Here is a 17,751-nt window from a genome sequence, read left to right as displayed (position 1 = left end):
ATTGACCGTTTCAGAGTTTGTATGACTTATTCAGATGACGATGAATCTGCGGCACGTAAACTGGACAAAGATAAAATTAAATCCGAGGAGTTCAAGAGAAAAACAAAACAAGAAGTGAAGCGGGAAAAGGAATTAGATGAGGCTAGAAAGGCGGGAACAGCGCCGGCCGAAGTAGACGAAGAAGGTCGTGATATTAACCCACACATTCCTCAGTTTATAGTGAAAGCGCCATGGTATCTGGGAATTGACAAGCCCACCTTGAAACATCAAAAACCACATGAAGAGAAACAGAAGAACTTTGTTGATATCAATGAAGAGTTTGTGCGTAAAGGTATAATTAAGGTAAGCAAGCAAATGTGTCACAATCAGCTTCCGAATGTACCGATCGCTGATATGTTGGTTCTGGATTCAATAAGTGTTCTCACTTTAATATGTTTCTGATATATTAAATGTGAAAACAATTTTTGTTCAAAATTTTAAACTAAGTTGTAGTTTTATATTGGTTTCCGAGGTTAATTTGAAAAAGTAATTAATTTGACTTTTAATCGAAATTTTTTTATTTAGAAGTATTTTCATTCGTCCGCAAGTTTATTCGTATCAAGACTTCACAGAATTCACATCCAGGCGTACTCCTGACCAATCGAAATGTCAGTTTTTGTCAGTATGCTGTAGAAAACCGTCAATAATATCATAGAGAAAACAATAAAATTCAATGCTTTAATTTCAAACGTTTTCAACCATGTTTCGTTTTCTCAAGATAAAACTGCCAGTGCGTGAGAATAGTGAGTATAAATTTGGTGCTCATTTTTCCATTTTTGTGATTTCAATTCTGGTTTGTTTTGAAGATTTTTGGAGACATAAGTAGGTTCAAACATTATTTTTGTAGCTGACGTAATTTGGACAGCTCCAATAATTTTTTTTATAAACTGCTGATTTGAAAATCTGAGTAAGTGAATCTGAAATTAATAGTTAGTGAACGAATAAAGTGCTGGTTACATGTGGGAGACCAATTGTCTTGCACTAGGGAACATCTGTTTTCCACCAATTAACTCTATAAAAAAGTATTATCAAATTTGAAGATGACTTTTTCAGCTTAACAACCAGTTTAACACAATCACTTGAATCAATTGTGCTGCTGACATGCTCAATTTCTTGAAATTCAAATTAAATTACCGTATGTGGCTACTAAAGCTTCTAATTACTGGTCAATGCAACATAAACGTTTTTTTCTGATAATTGTCCGGCTTCATGGTTGTCTCCACTCTGAGCTACGTCGGTTTAGTGGCCGAATCGCGTATATCATCCTTATATAGCATTCGTAGATCCTATTTTAGCTGTATTTGCAGTTTTTGCCAAGATTTTTTGCCGACTCTGACAATGAATTTTCGAAATCAACCCCACAAATATATGTATAGATATGTAGATATGTAGATATATAGATATATATTATATATAAAGCAAAAATGAACTTTGAAATAAATAATCCATCCCGTTTTTCTAGCTCCCTCTTCAATGGTTGAATTGTTCGAAATCCACGTTACTAATTCTTGAGCGCTGTGATTTTTTATTACACGTGTGAGTGAGAGTAAGTGGCCTGTAATCGGTAACCACAATTTTTTCTCGTAAGCAATTTTTTTTTTTACAAATCTTTAACATATTGAACCTCCTTATATAGAACCTTAACAACCAGTCCATCTTCCCTTTGGTCTGGAGTTAATGCTATTGCTTTTGTGCTCTAAGTTTTTGCTTGCGAATTTCGCTGGACTTTGCTGTTTTTAGTATGTATGAAAATGACCTTTTTCCGGGAAAGTGCATGGGTTGTTTATTGTTTGTCTGCTTATGTCTGCCATAAGAATTTTTTGTTGCTTTAAGTGTTGTTGGTTAAAAGTCATAGCTGTAGTGAATACTTTTACATAGGTCTCAGTGTTTTGTTTGTTTGTTTTTCAGGAAAAATGTCTGTTTGTTCGTTTTTCACGAGAAATTTGATTTTTCGCAGTTTGACTTTTTATTTTTTGAAGTTCACTTCTTTTCCTTTATTGAAAGGAAGCAAACTCCACTATCGAACAGCAAAAGTATAAAGTAACGGAAAAGGTGATCAACTTCTTGTATCGAAAATCGGTATTATTTTTTAAATTTTCTAATGGAATTAAAAGTTTACCTATTGATCCAGTTTTCTTATCAAAAAAAGTGTCAATCATAAATTGTTCTGTAAATTCAAAGAGCTTTAAAGCCATTTTTTTCTCTGAAGTTCGAACGTTGAATTTTAAAAAAAAAACGAGTATTTTTCTTTATTTTGTTGTGTTCATGACTTTTCCAACTGCCTGCTGGCTATGTTTTTCTCTTGTAACTCTTACTGTTCGTGACTTTGAAAAGTTTCCTCTGAATTTTTTATGCTATAAAATTTTATCCGGTTTACTTGATGCAGTTTTATTTTTGAGCTGCTTAAAAATAATTCAAGTCGGTTGTGATATAAAAGTGGGATGTTTTTTCGTCGCTCGATTTTTTTTATATTAACATTTCTTTTTTAGCGTTTTTTTTATTTTGGCTTAATGGGCTATTTTGACTAAATTTGACTTAATGGGCTTATTTTGACTTAATGGGCTAAGTCTACAAAACGTGTGGTTTACCCACGTTTTGTAGACTTAGTGGCCAATCGGATAATAAGAAAAGCTTTTTAAATGCTGGTAGTTGTTTCTGGACTGTTTTTCTGAAGTTGATTTTTTGATTTATTTCAAAAAAAAATTGTTTTTAATCGTTTTTTTCGACTTTGTTGTTTCCTTCTCATTTTCTGTTAGCTGGCTTTCAATGCTATGCTTGCATTGTATCGCCTGTGTTTTACGGTTGTGATTGCAGACAATTGAGTGAGTGAGTTTCAGCGCAATTCTTCAAATCAATTTTTTCAGCATTCGTTTTTTTGTTTATTTGTTTTCTAGCCTCTTTCGAGTACAAACGATTAATCTTGTGAACTATTGGCCAGTGTTCAATTAGCAAGCACAATGAAAGAACAAATAATAACCTTTTAAAGTTATGTTTGCTCAAAGTTATGACAATTTTTTTTACCATTCACTGCATTTCTCTCATTCTCTACTATTTGAATGTAAAAACTCAAATTTCAATGACCTTCTTTACACTTGCGAAGCAAAAAAGTTACAAAAAATATTGGTGCCTCTTTTTGGGCACCTTTACAGCTTTTTCATGGCATGTGCTTTGTCATTCGAATAGTAATAAGTTAACACAGTTGATGCATTTTAAGTTCATCAAATGAACCGAAAAAAAGTGATTTGTTTCAAACATCATAACATTAATGAAAACTCAATTTCAGAAATTTTCTTATTCAATATATCTCGCAACTTTTTGAAATGGATAAGTTATACATAATGTGGCTTAATGCTTTGCGATTTATTACATGCAAAGTTAGTGTGGATGACTTCAGTTTGTTATTTTCTAAATTATTACTTGCAAAATTGAGTCTATTTGTATTTGGTGCCACTTTTGCTGAAGAGCATTGGCAATTTTATCGTGACTAGTGTTTGTCGGTTATTATGCTTGATAAACTCAAAATCTCTTGATTGCCTTAGGGTAGAGTTTTTACTATTTCGAGGCTTATTTCCGTTTTTTTTATATCACCTGCTAGAGCTGCTTTTTAGTCGTGTTCTCTCAAGTGTTTGCGAAGCGCAGCTTCGCCTCTGTGTATAATCATTTTTTTACTGTTGATCCCTTTAGCTATACTTTGTTTGTGATGGTTTTGTATTTATATACATACTTTTTTTTCTGCTGCTGAGTTTTTTTGATTTCACAGATTATTAGCTGTTTACTGCTGTTGTTTAATAATTGTTTTGATAATTTGCCCTGGATTGTTGTCTGTTTTTTTCCATCAAATCTAATCAGTGTCTTTCGTTCTTTTTAGGATAAAGTGATAACCAAATTCCGCAAGGGGGCGTGTGAAAACTGTGGGTCTATGACTCATAAGAGGAAGGACTGTCTGGAAAGACCACGGAAGATAGGTGCCAGATTCACAGGCCAAGGCTTCGGAAACGACGAATACATAGGTGAACAGTACAGTAATACATACATGGTATCTATATGGGTGTGCTGCAAAAAAGGAACTAAGATAAAAACAACGAAAATGAGAAACTGACGATAGTTTGGCGCTTTCGCTCAAGATTATTGCAGCCAAATGGAAAAACTTAACTCTCTGGAAAATCAAAAACTATCGTTATTCTTGGCTGGCGTTTGCGAGTTTTTTTTTCGATTTCAATGGTTCATGGCTCTAAATAGGCTCTTAGGTTTTTTCTTTCACGTGGGCCTATTACCCTTGATTTATGGTTTTAGTCACTTTTGCTAAGAACCCCTCCCCCAGTATTAATTAAAAACTAAGCATGAAGCAGTTACTCCTAAACGTGTGCATGCCATGATGTGTTTGGCAGTTCCCAACAAGGAGAAGAGTTTCGAGGGCAAGCGGGACAGATGGGTCGGCTACGACACTTCCCGGTACCACGAGGTCATCTCAGACTACGACAAGCTGGAACTGGCCAAGGCGAAGTTGAAGTCAGAGCGACTGGAGAAGGAGATAGAAGAAAGCGAGTCAGCCACGCCCACTCCCAAAAAGCCAGAAGTAAGTCTGATTGAGTTTGGGTGCCTCTTTCTGAAACACTTGTGCCGAATGTGCGCAACCTGGAACATAGCCACTGAAAAATAATTGGAGGTACCATAGGACATCAAGTTCAAAATGATGTCAGCAAAAAAAGAAACTGGTTTGACTATCTTTGATTGTATAGATTTTTTCTTTACTAATGGTGCAACATTCATTTGACAGTTGCCTTCGTTTTTCCGTATTCTTGAGAAAAAATTGAAAATCAACGAATCGTTACAAGGTACAAAATTTACATATGCTTAACCCTTGAGTTATTTGTTTAAAGGGGTGGCACTTCGTTCCTAGGTTCCAAAGGGTGGAATAGTTGAAGAGATGCTGTGTTATAATAGGTGGCTGTACCGGAGGGAGGGGCGGGGAGTGACGACGACGAGGATGAGTTCAAAGTGAAGGACGACCAGGACATCATGACAGGGACCAAGTGGGACTCCAAACAGAGAATGACTGTGCGAAACCTCCGCATTCGAGAGGACACAGCTAAGGTGAGCGATCCGAGTGATTAATTTGACAAATCTTTCTCTTTATTTGAAAAGTCGTCAGTGGCCTTGAAAACCTGCTCCTGTCAGTAGTTTGTCATAATATCAAAAAACATCCGGACATATAAAACAATTATGATTTCAGTTTTCCTCTCCATCAAAGCAAAGTTAATTTTTCTTAGTATATTTTCACAATTTTTTTTATGAAGTTACTTGAAAATTGTTAATTTCAATCTTTCCTATGAAGTTAATTGATCCGAGTGATATTATTGAAGAATCTTGAAATTGAACTGTTGCTTGCTAGATGATGGATGATGAGTCTTTTGTGTTTTAGTATCTGTACAACCTGGACCCTAACTCTGCCTACTATGACCCGAAGGCCAGGTCAATGAGGGAGAACCCATTCGCAATCCAGGGCAAAGATGTCACAGAGTTAGTATTATGACCACTTCTAATTTCGAGGGCTTCAATTCAGTTTTGTAGTTGTTTAAGAAAAAAATAATAGGAAGTTAAAATATTGTTGAGGTAGGCTGAACAACATTTTTCTTATACTTAGTCATTTACTATCAATTGTGAATACTCAGTTGTCGAAGTCCTAAGTTAACCAATTTTTATAGCGCACTTTGATCATCGAGAGAAATTTTCGGTGTCCTGCTTTTCACTGATTAGCTGTTTTTGTTTTTGTAATGAAATTGACAAAAATCTTCGTTCAAAATTGATTATCTCAATCTAATTTTACAAAAGTTTTGAACTTTTTTTTGCTGATTCAAGAATCAAAGGTGTTTTTTTTTATCAAACGTGCTCCTTCCGTATTTTGAAATTTGTAGATCAATGCTTGAATTTGACTGGTTGCTGAAACTAACTAGAAGAAGAAGAAGAATTTATTTTTCCATATAGTTGATAATACAAGCATCAATTTATTTAAATTATTAAATCAACAAAATGGAGGGGATAGACAAAAGGCGCAGTATGTGCCTACTTGACGTCTACCCGTTGAACAAATTAGGATTGCAACTAAGTAATAAAGATAAATTTATATTCGAATAAAAATAGGATTGTGGGGAAAAAATTTATTTTTCCCTAAAATTAAGCCCTCATTAAGGAATACTTATTACATCTAGTCCTGTCATTTCGGCCCCAGCTGACGAACTAAGAATATGAGAAAACATATGAAAAAAAAATCTAAGTTTTTTCATTTTTTTTTTATTTTCTAAAAAATGCGATTTCTCGAAAACTACAAGGATTTGGAGGGTCATATTTTCAGCATAGAATCGCAACCCTAGAATGGTTGTTTGATAGCATTTAGCCAGCGGGTACAATTTTTTAAAAATAAAAAAATTGAAAGAAATATGTTTTGCACCAACTCGTAATTGCCACAAATGAAATTATCTTTAAACTTATGGAGGAAACTGTATTCTTCATTTTTTGAGATCAATCCAATATTTTTAGGTAAGAGCTTATTTATACTCTGAATCTATAACTTTGAACCCCTATTAGTCAAAGAACATGATTTTACCTTATTCTTACAGAATGGTGGAACAAATGATCGACCTTCTGAAATTCGCGTATTATAGGCAAAATTTTTTTAAGTAAACAAAGAATTGAGAAAACAAGTTGGATGTTTTTGATTTAGTGATCGTAAACAAAACTTCATCAAATCGTACACATATAGCTCATGAACTGTTAGTATTTTATTATCAGAAAAGAATTTAGTAATGGTATCAAATTTCCTTTTGAAGCAGATCATGCGAACAATTTTTCGTTGCATATTCAAAATTGGGTTTAAAAAAGAAAAACTCGTGCCGCCGTAGACGAGCAAGCCATATTGTATTATTGGCTTGATATTCGACGTGTAGTATTTCAGTAGGATGGATCTTGGTACATAATGTCTCATTTTTGATATTACACCACAGTGACGACCTAGTTTTGATTGAACATTCTGTATATGGTGAAAAAATTTAAGCTTATCATCTACAATGACACCTAGGTATTTGCAAAAAGGTTTCGGTTGAAAAGTAAAATCAAGTATATCAAAAGAAAGATTGGAAGCACTTCTATCCTCAGTAAAATTAATTAAAGTAGTTTTATCTGAGTTTAAGGTTAATTTATTTGAACTAAGCCAGGAAGAAATTTTGGTCAAATCTAACTGGTATTCTTCATAGATAGATGTTTGACATGATATGTTTGTATCATCTGCAAATAGAAACACATTTGAATTGCAAACTGCGTGCTGTATGTCGTTGATATAAACAAGAAATAAGAGAGGGCCTAAAACAGAGCCTTGCGGTATTCCCGTGTTTACTTGTAACCAATCAGATGAACAGTTGTTTACATGTACACATTGATACCTATTGGATAGATAGCTTTCGAACCATTTGTAGCAATTTCCACGTACTCCATAGCATTCTAGTTTCCTCAAAAGAATTTTATGGTCCAGCGTATCAAATGCCTTTTTTAAATCAATGAAGAAGCTACATTTAATGTTTTTATCAACACCTAGTCTTAATCTTTCAGTCAATTCAGCTAATGCATCAACTGTGGCAAACTTCTCCCTGAACCCAAACTGATGATGATACAGTAATTCGAACTTTTCAAGATTGTTGTAAAATCGAGAGTGCATGATTTTTTCAATAACTTTGCTGCAGCTACTTAAAAGTGATATTGGACGGTAATTGCTCATAATTATTCTGCTATCAGCTTTATGAAGAGGTAAAACCCGAGCATTCTTGAGGCTTTGAGGAAACATACCGGAGCAAAATAAGAGATTAGTTAAGTATGTTAAATAAGGTGCTAACACATACCTGCTTTTAACTAAAAAAAGGTTACTAATTTCATCGATGCCACAAGTATGCGTGGGCTTCAGACGCTCTATCACATCAATTATCTCACAAATTGTACTATTAAAGAGATACATAGATTGGCTTACGTCTTCTATTTTAATCACTGGCCCCACGTGGTCAATTTTGCTTGCTAACTTGGTTCCTACCGAAGCGAAATAATCATTAAAAGCGTTAGATATTAGAACAGGGTCAGATAATTTATTGTTATTGATTAAGAGAGCTGAAATTTTTGATGATTTTGCGGTCTTGCCATTTATTTCATTTAAAACTTTAAATACTCTTACGAAAGCAAATGTGAAAGGCATTTAATTACCATGATAGGTTATTTAACCTACTGGTAATTTTCGGCCGTGTAATTGATAATACCGGAATCTGATATTTCAACTGGTTTTGCATTGTTTCAGTGTGCCGTATGCGGGAGACAACTTTGTGAGGTACTCGGGTGATGCATCCAACATAGCCAGCACACAATGTGAGTAGAAGAGCTCTAAGTTCTTAAAAATGAAGCTAGTTTTGCATGTAACATCTCACTTTAATTGAGTCTGTTTACAGCAGAGACATCGTAGGTTCTCCTAAAGGACTACCATTTTCTACGTAGAGAATGCTAAGAGAGCTAATAGTGATGGTAGGGTAATAAATCTTTAAAATAATCTTTCAGAAAAACTAAAAAATGTTACGAAAACAACTACACAACTCGTGTTTTTCGCTGTTTCTTGTCGGTTTATCCTCAACTGCTTTCCGGCCTCTTCAATTTTCTTATTTGTTTTCCATGCCTGTTGATGGAACAGCGTCGTGGTTTCAAGAGCTTTAATGAGCTGCTACTAGAGTCTGTCTTCAACTTCACTGATGTGAATTTTGAGATTCTTCGTCGCTTTCTTTGATTTTTTCTTTTTGGTCGTTTTTACCAGTTTTCCTTTTCCTTCTATCGGAAAAATTGGTACTGCAATCAGCAAAACGCTTTAAGCGGCAAATGACGCCTAAGATTCACGTCCAAACTTCGCTCCTTCGTTTTTGCTTTATCATCCGAGGAGTCCTTATCCACTAATTTTGTTGAATTGAATCGTCCTTCTTCACTATGTTCTAAACAAAAAGTTTTGAAGTGAAATCAGTTTGAGTTAAAATAAGCACAAACAAAGAAAATTGTTGCCATGTAATTCAATCTATTACAGGTCTACGAAGCATTATGGTCCTTATTTTAAAAAATCGACTCACCTGTAGATCCATAAATGGCTCTACTCTTCCTCGAATCTGCTCGTGGGCTCTCTAGGTTATCTTTGGGACTGTAGCGTGGCTTTTGACGGGTCATTGTTGTATTTTATCAAGTTTAGTGCCGCTGAATTAAGCTCCACTCTGTATTTAACCAAACGGAGCGCAGGTGATAGTACGATGCGACTTTTTTTTCAACATAAGTCGCAAATAAGTGCTACTTTTGGTGTTACTTTTGCCTATGTGAAAGTGCTGCTTTTGGGGTACTTTTTAAAGCAGCCGGCGGCATTGACAGTATAATAATACCATATGCTTCGACATCTGGTAATTAATAAATAAACACAGTTGATGCTGGTTTATTTTGTCAAATGAACCAAAAAAGCTATTTGTTGCATATAACAGTATTCTAATTACACTTGCGAGCGTTAGCGTATTAGTACGAACCTTCTTTTTTTCTAACTTAACTCGCAATTAAAAGAGTTCATTAAAAAGGTTCACTTATTTGGTGGCACTTTTGATGTAATCACGATCTGTAGCATTGGAAATTTCATAGCATCTGTTCGCGGCCTCATTTGTGGCTAGTGTTTGGGATTTATAAAGTGTTCGTGGCTGAGTGGTTGGTGTGTGTCTCATAATCTCTGGGTTGCAGATCGAATCCTAGACGTAGCCGAGTTTTTACTAACTGGAGGCTTATTTCTACTTTTTCTTATTGTTCTTTATAGAGCTGCTTTTTGTCGTGTTCTGGCTAGTGTTTGCGAAGCCTCTCTGTAATTCTCATTATATGTAGGAGAAGGTGTTGTTACGAGGTTCATGGTATCAAATTGGGTTCACATCAGATGAAAAATAATGAAAACAAAACTTGTTTTAATTTTTTTCTATTCTAAAAGAGACAATGAATAAGCGCGCCAATTACTCGCTTTTTTATGAACCTTCTTGTTCACGCTAGAGCCTTTTTATCAAAATAATTTTACGAAAATCTGAACCAAATTAGTGGGCTCAAAATCTCAAGGCCAGCAATGCTAGAGAAGGCAAATTATTAGGAAAATAACAATACATTGTGTGTTAAATGTGTGAACAAAAATGGACGATGAGCGAATTAGAACTATCGTCTGAGTTTCAAATTAATCATCGGATTTGAAGCATTGCTTATGCTCCAAAAGTGACCTTTAGTATGATTGATACGGAGTTCACTTTCTATGATGAATGCATTCAAATTAATTTAGGGGTGACCTTTAGGGGTTCAAGCTAAATAAAGTAGTACAAACGAACTTCAGGAAACCTGAAACCAATCATCCATCTTCGCTGTTGTTCTTCTCCTTCCCTCTTTAACCGTACATGCCCTCGACCATTGCTTTGAATTAAAATTTATCAAGTCGTAATGAAATCAAGACTGATGGTCGACCTTGCAAGTTATCAGAATGGTTCAAATTCAGTCAGGTTTGACCTTGATTTAAATCCGATGTAGGAGCACGCCTGTGAAACAACTAGAAGTTGAAAAAAAACTCGAAGCGGTTAACAAATAATTATAATTGTAGTTTCTGCGAATCGCAGTGGATCTATCAGTAGGCCTTTAACATTCCTGTCGAGGATAGTCCATTTGTATTATCTCCCCACATTCCAGACTGTGTTATTTTGTTGAGCGAAGCTCTTTTTTGCGACTCAAGGCCGTTTTTGTGCGTCTAGAACTTTCACGTGGTACCAATTTTGCAGCCAAATTTGGTCAGGTTGTGGTAGACCTGAAGCTAGAGGTCAAGTGAGAGCTCACACACTATCATTGCCATGGCATGGGATCGATTACACGATCTGACGATTCTAAAGTGAACGCCTTACCACTATGCTAAGTGCCCCTTAAATAAACAATTAAATTGAAGGTTTTAAAACAAGACATTATAAGAAGCTCTGCCAAAATTAGTACGAAATTGTAAGTCAAAACTGATACATTGCTCTTTTTAATTACTTAAATTTGTTTGTCTAAATTTTGCAAATATAACTTTTTGTAGCTCTAAATGAATTGAAAGATGATATGAGTTACTGTGTGACTAGTGTTCGCGTGGGAGTCTAGTGAGAAGGGGACTGAGCTGCACCTGCAAAGTGAGCCCACAAAGCTGGAGTTCATGAAAAAACACGTGGAGGAGAAGAAAGGACAGTTGGAGGATACACAGAGCAGCAAAATACTCGAAAAGGTCCCTTTTTGTTTTGTATATTTTACGCGATTTTCAGCAAAGTAAAATGCATCAGAACATGTTTGTCTTAGGGTCTTGAAGTGTCAGTAGCAGAATTTTTGCGCTATTGTCAACAAATAACACAAGGATAGCCAGTTGCTGAGCAAGTAGCACATAATGTTCCGATCATAATGAATAAAAAGTTCAAACAAAGGTTAAGGAAAAATTTAAAATGCATCAAAAAATGTTACCCTCAAAATTTAATTTGATGTGCATTAAGATAGATTTAACTGTTTTTTAAAAGATATTTGATGTATTGATAGACTCTTATATAGATTGCAATGGTTTTGCGAAAAAAAAACGTGAACGATGTCTAGTTTTGAAAGTGAAATTTAATTTTTAGATTTCTAGCGGAATAACAACTTTTCCTGTTGATCCAGTTTTCTGAAGTTGGGTTAATGTTATAAAAAACGCCAATCATGAATTGTTTTTTTTTGAAATTCGAAAGTTGAGGTTTATTTAACAAACTCAATGTTTTTGATGCTTTCTTGCGTTCATTACTTTTTTCCAATCTGCGATTGGCTATGTTTTTCTCAGGAAAAGTCTTTTTCAGGAAAAGTTTTTCAAATGACCTCTTATAACTACAGAAACTGCATTCTTATATAATAATGCATTTATGAATGATCTTAGGTGTATCCTAACTTTTTGAGTTCAATTCAAGTTCATTTGCTTGAAGGTTGGCAAAATTCGCACTCCAATTCCGAAAGGAAAATTGCGCGAAAAAACATGATCCATTTCTAGTTTAGAAAACGAAATATAATTTTTAGATTTCCCACTGGAATAATAACTTTACCTAACTCTCCAGTTTTCTCAAATTGCCTGAATTTTATCTAAGTGCAAATGATAAGTTGTTTAAATTCAAAGAGCTTAAGACCAACTTGCAGTATTTTTTTTTTCAAAAAACAAGTCAGTTCATTGACTTTCCAACTGTCTGTTGGCTATGTTTCTTAAGTTCCATTAGCGGCATTCTCAATTTTTTAAAATTCTTGGAGTAGCACCTGTGCAGCATGCTTTTTTTCTATGAAACATGTTACTATTAGCTTTCAAATGACCTTTATTTGGCAATGTTGGATCTAATAGAAAATTTTTAAAATGGGATGACATAAAGTAATTAATGTCAAATGGAGTCACTTTCGAAATATCCGAAGACTCAAAAGAATGCAGGCTTCTGATATATCTATTAGTAATAACTTGATCAGCCGTGGCCGATTGGGGCATGCATAACGAGGATCGTGCGTTCGAATCCCATTTCGGTTATGGTTGGAGGGTCCCAATGTCATCCGCCTCCTCAAGGTGGGACGGGTTACGGCGAAATGGATGAGATATCCCCTCCCCCATGGTTGGTCCTGCATTAAGTAGGACCCGGGGTAATTAAAAAAGTAATAACAAAAGCGTGCTTCTTCATTCAGTTGAGTTTATTGTATTCCATGAAAAAGAAATAGTGTGAAGTGAATAAGGAAGGATTATGCTGGATGATGTGTTTAGTACGGAGGAAAGGAGCACTTGGAGCCAGTGCCGAAGAGTCTCCTTCTGGCTCAGACTGAGACCTACACAGAGTACGCGCAGGATGGGTCTCTGATCAGAGGCAAGGAGGCAACAATTCCCAAGTCCATATACCCAGAAGATGTATACATCAACAACCACACTGTAAGCATTCATTCAATTCATAGGCTCTTTTCCATCACCACAAGCAGATTTCATATTTTTGGATTTAATAGTTCGGTTTCGTGCTACCAGTTTTTTGTTTTTGCCTAGAAAATTTTGTTCCAACCAAATTGATTTTCTGAGCTCTCATTAATCACTGTAAAGACCCTAATTTGAAAAAAATTTCCGCAGGTGTGTCGGTTGGGGGTCGAATCATTGAGGAAATGAGGGCACCCCCCCCTCCCCTAAATCCGTTGGTGGAATAGACTGAGAGTGTATTAAAAAATGAAACTGAGAGTGTATTTTGGTTTGTTTTGGGCAGAGTGTGTGGGGATCGTATTGGCGTGAGCACCAGTGGGGCTACTCTTGTTGTCATTCCTTCATCCGCAACTCCTACTGCATCGGAGAGTCAGGCAAACTGCCCCCCATCCAGTTCACAACCACGCTCACATCACAACCCAAAAAGACCAAGAGAGACCACTTGGAAGGAGAAGACGACGAAGAAAGAAAAGAAAAAGAGAGGAAAAGTAAAAAGAAGAAGTCTAAGAAGAGTAAATCGAAGGATAGAAGTAAAGATAGTGACGAGGAGGGAGAAGAGGAAAAAGAAGCCAAGAAACAGAAACGAGAAAAGGAGGAAATGACTTTAGAAGAGGTATTTAACTCTAGTATTCAATTGAGTTTTAAGTTCAAATCTGCACTAAATCGGCAATCATAAGGAAAGGGTACTTCCATGGTTTTTTAGAATATGAAGTTCACGGAGATCACACTAAGTAAATAAAATAATGTTTGTATGTAGTCCTTCGTAGCGGTTTTATATTTCAAAATAGAAACAAATGTTACCGTCGCGATTATTTCAGGCTCTGAAGAAAGAGGAAGAAAAGCAGCGGGAAGCGGAGAAGGTTCTTCAGATTGACGAGCGAAAAAGAAAATACAACAGTATGCAAGAGACAGCCGTGCCAACAGAGATAGAGATGGAAGCCTACAGAATGAAGTCGATGCGCACTAACGACCCAATGGCACAGTTCCTGGACCAGTGAAAAAACTCAAAAAAACAGACTGGGCTTCAGAGCTGCCGACGTCGTTTAAACTTTGACTTGTTACAATTCTCCTGGAAAAGAGTTCTTACTACGAGAGGCGATATGCCCGTAGCCGAGAGTGATAATTAGCCGAGAGTTGGCGTGTAAACCAGTTCGATGGAAAACTAGAAATGGAACCTCCCTATTCTTTTTGAAAATTGATTGAATTATTGTTAACGTAGTAATATAGAATTTAACGCAAAGCTGCCTACGCTTCTAGATAGCATGCTTTGTTTTTTTTAGTCGGAAAAAGGACTTTTTTTCATTGAATAAGAGCGAAGTTTAGTTTAGTTTTATTACAATGCTAGCTTCTTGGTCCGATGTATTAAAGTAGACGGTTTTGATCAATCGAATAGCGTACTATTTATGAATTTGTTCCGAGCACTTGGTGTCTGGTAGCTCGTATGGCGAAGAGATTGAATCATGAACTGTATTTTTGAGTCAAAATCATTGTTGTTCCGCTTATTGAAAATGGGTAAACTTTTAAATTCGGGTGTGTTTGCCCTTGCGATAAGCACAGGTTTTGCAATCAGGTGGTAGACTTTTTTCCAGTGAATAACGTTGTCCACAGGACTCCTCTCAAGATGTTACTTGTTTCATAATTTAATCAAATGTTTTAGCGTTCTCGGTCAACTTAGCCTGGCGGTGACGAATATACTTCGGACGGCAAAGGTCCGGAGTTTGAATCTGACCAGGACATATTATGTTTCAAATAAAATAAACGGCCAATTGTTTGTCTGCTTATCTGTTGGCTTAGCTGTAACCAACTTTTGGCCTATTGTTTATCGGCTTAATGACCCTACTTTTGGGTCGTTTCAAGGTGAACAAGTTTAACACTCCCCTCCGCATGTTTCAAGTTAGTTGTATGTTTAAGAGAAAAGAACGTAGTGAAGACTCTTATATAGGTCTTGCTGTTTCTTTTTTCAGAAAAGTCTTAAAATATTGAGTACTACGTAGATATGCACTTTTTGAGTTCAATTGAATTTAACCTGCTGAAAGTGGCCAAAATAGCATTCTCCAAATACGAACGTGCAAATGACGCAAAAATTCGCTAACGATTTCTAGTTTTGAAAGTGGAGTTTAATTTTTAGGTTTCAAGCGGAATAAAAATTTTACCTGTTGATCCAGTTTTCTCAAGTTGGGTTACTGTTATCAAAAAAGCGGCAATCATGAATCGTTCTAGAAATTCAAAGAGCTTAAAGGGCATCTATTTTTTTGGAATTCGAAAGTTGATAATTTTTTTTAACAAAGTCAGTGTTTGATTTATGTTTACCTGCGTTCATTACTCTTCCAATCTTCGATTGGCGATGTTTACCAATTGGTTTGTTAAATTTTCGTTTTGCTTGGAAAAATTTCTTGTCCTGCAAAAATTTTAAGTTTTTTTTTTAAATATTTTCCACTGATTTGCGAAAACGGGGCATCAATTGAAAGACTGCCTACTTTCCTGTGTACCCATAATTGACCCATATTTTGACCCAAAATTGACCCATATTTTTGATTATTATTTTTTTCGTTTTCTCGAAACCTATCCTTTCAATGAATAGAAGGGTTTTGGAAAGCTCCCCTGCATAAGTTCCCCTCCGAATAGCTACAACTGACTATACTTTGAAAGTTTGGCGTTTGATGACTTTTCAAAACTCAGTTGCATAATGGAAGACGCTTTGCGCTCTCAAGCGATAAATGAACAATTAGTGTAAGAATTAATGGCCTATTTATTTTAAAAAATTTCGGAGGAATGCTAAAATACTCTTCATGCGGTTTTCTCTAGTTTATAATAAGAACAAATAAAAATAGAAGATCCTTGATGCTATGAAGTTTTTCTTTGGAAACGTATAAAGTAAATTACTGGCTTTTCAGTTTGCTTGTTTAAGTTATCTCTTTTTCTTTTGCCTGTTGCCTATGATTCCCTTTCTGCCGTTTCTGTGAGCGCCGTGCCAAATTTTTTGCTTGTCTTGGTGATGAGTAATTTTGTTTTTGAATGAATGTTTAGAGCTCCGGTTTGCCGTTTTGTAATTGAAGATAACTGCAAGTTGAGTCAAGAGTTGAGAGTTGGAAGAACTGTCAAAAACTATGGCAGTACAAATATAGCGACAATTAGTGTTGGGAGTGGATTACCAGCGGATTAAGGTGGGGGGGGTGCGGGGGGGGGGGGGGCGGACGCACCCCTTCAGGGATTCGACCCCTTGCCGACCCAAAAGGTCCTCCTTTGTACTATTTTGAGATATCTATTTTTGGCTGACTGACTCTAAAACCTTTGGAGCCAAATCATACTAATTTTGAGAGACGAGCGGGCCAGGAAAAAACCCGATTTTTTTGGTCAAAATTTTCCGAAAAGTGCCTAAAAACGCCTTTTTTGGCCCGTTTTTTCAAAAATTTGCCTGCGGCGCAGAAATTTTGACCAAAACAAGGTCTTTTTAATGCTATGGAAGAGCTCAGAAAATCAATTTGGTCGACGTAAGAAAAAGGTTGACAAAATTTTCGAAAATAAAAGAAAATCCTCCCTCGAGAAAATCTGAGATCCGCCCCTGGGGTGGATTCTTTTCTTGAAAAGAATTGGGGAAAATTTACGTTGATATTAATGTTTCCAGACAATCTGAAAAGAAAACTCTTCCAGGCGTTTTAAATATTTCCTACATGCGAATATCAAAAGTATCACATGCAAGTATAAAAATATTTGTACCTGTTAATTGGATTTGGTTTTAGTTCTGTCGTCAAACGCGATATCGGACCAAGTCAACATACCCCCACCCGAACGGGTTTGGTATGTTAATTTAGTTCATTTTGGAGGGATTTTTCAGCCAATCAGAATCGAAAACTTCAATTCAGATTAAAAACTTTGGTAGAGGATCTAAACTTCGGCTATTTAGGGCGAGGATGTTACTTGGTACGTTTTTTTCTTGTTTTCTCAAAATATTGTAACTGCTTACTTTTGATACTACGAATAGAGCCAGATATTTTTTGGATGCCATTTATGCCTGAGCACAGCTGTAAAGCAGTCAAAGTCTGATGACTGCTGCTATTTAGTGCGTTTACAGTTAAGACGATTGTCATCCGGCATGGATAGATAAAACTCCATATAAAACTTCTTATGTTTCTATATATCTTTTATGTTTTGATATTATATAACATTAATGTGTACTGGTCGATTGACCTTGATAACAAGGACGAGAGCAGCGTCTAAAGAGAACCATGGTTCAGAACGTAAGCAAACGTTAACATTAACAAGTTGTTTTAACTTCTTCTCTCTCAAGCTCGACATTATCTATCCATACGGATTCAAGGATTAACAGTTCATACTTTAAGGACATAGCGGTATGACATGGCGCAGCCATCAGGATTTTCGAAGAACCCACTCAACATAAATCCATTTTGGGAGCGAGCATCGGCCGAAATTAGAGTGGACAAAATGGGCGGCAATACTGGAAATGGCAGTACTCGCGAAAGACGGCATCGAAATTCGAAATCTTTTACGAACAAGACCACAATTAGTAGAGCCATCTGAACCAATATACGAGGTCGAGATAACCGGTGAAATGGAAGCCCAAAGGAAAAACCGCGAGGTGCGCAATCAAGAAAAAAGAGTGGGCTGGTTAAACTACGTGATAAAAGCGCGGGAAAAAGGAGTTCTATGTAATT

At 36.0% G+C, this 17,751-nt stretch overlaps 1 protein-coding gene across 1 annotated transcript; it reads left to right on the top strand.

Moving 5' to 3' along the window:
• Window positions 1–18: 18 nt before the first annotated feature.
• On the top strand, window positions 19–14,357 carry LOC134844086 (pre-mRNA-splicing factor SLU7-like). Its single transcript, XM_063860561.1, has 10 exons — window positions 19–342; window positions 3,908–4,049; window positions 4,428–4,615; window positions 4,984–5,133; window positions 5,462–5,559; window positions 8,372–8,439; window positions 11,217–11,356; window positions 12,881–13,042; window positions 13,362–13,691; window positions 13,897–14,357. The coding sequence occupies exons 1-10, from the start codon at window positions 22–24 to the stop codon at window positions 14,074–14,076; spliced, it is 1,779 nt and encodes a 592-aa protein (XP_063716631.1). The 5' UTR covers window positions 19–21; the 3' UTR covers window positions 14,077–14,357.
• Window positions 14,358–17,751: the final 3,394 nt, after the last annotated feature.

Source organism: Symsagittifera roscoffensis, chromosome 4 (assembly GCF_963678635.1).
Source record: "Symsagittifera roscoffensis chromosome 4, txSymRosc1.1, whole genome shotgun sequence".
In the NCBI taxonomy this organism is placed as follows: Eukaryota; Metazoa; Xenacoelomorpha; order Acoela; family Convolutidae; genus Symsagittifera; species Symsagittifera roscoffensis.
Note: the sequence above shows the minus strand (reverse complement) of the source record. Positions and strands in the feature narration are given on the sequence as shown.

What these genes read in the sequence shown, in the direction of transcription:
- LOC134844086 (XM_063860561.1), top strand. Translation starts at nt 22, where the DNA reads ATGACTTATTCAGATGACGATGAATCTGCGGCACGTAAACTGGACAAA. An exon ending in CGGAAACGACGAATACATAG is followed by an intron (nt 4,050 to 4,427) that starts GTGAACAGTACA and finishes TGTGTTTGGCAG; the next exon opens with TTCCCAACAAGGAGAAGAGT. An exon ending in CAGGGCAAAGATGTCACAGA is followed by an intron (nt 5,560 to 8,371) that starts GTTAGTATTATG and finishes GCATTGTTTCAG; the next exon opens with TGTGCCGTATGCGGGAGACA.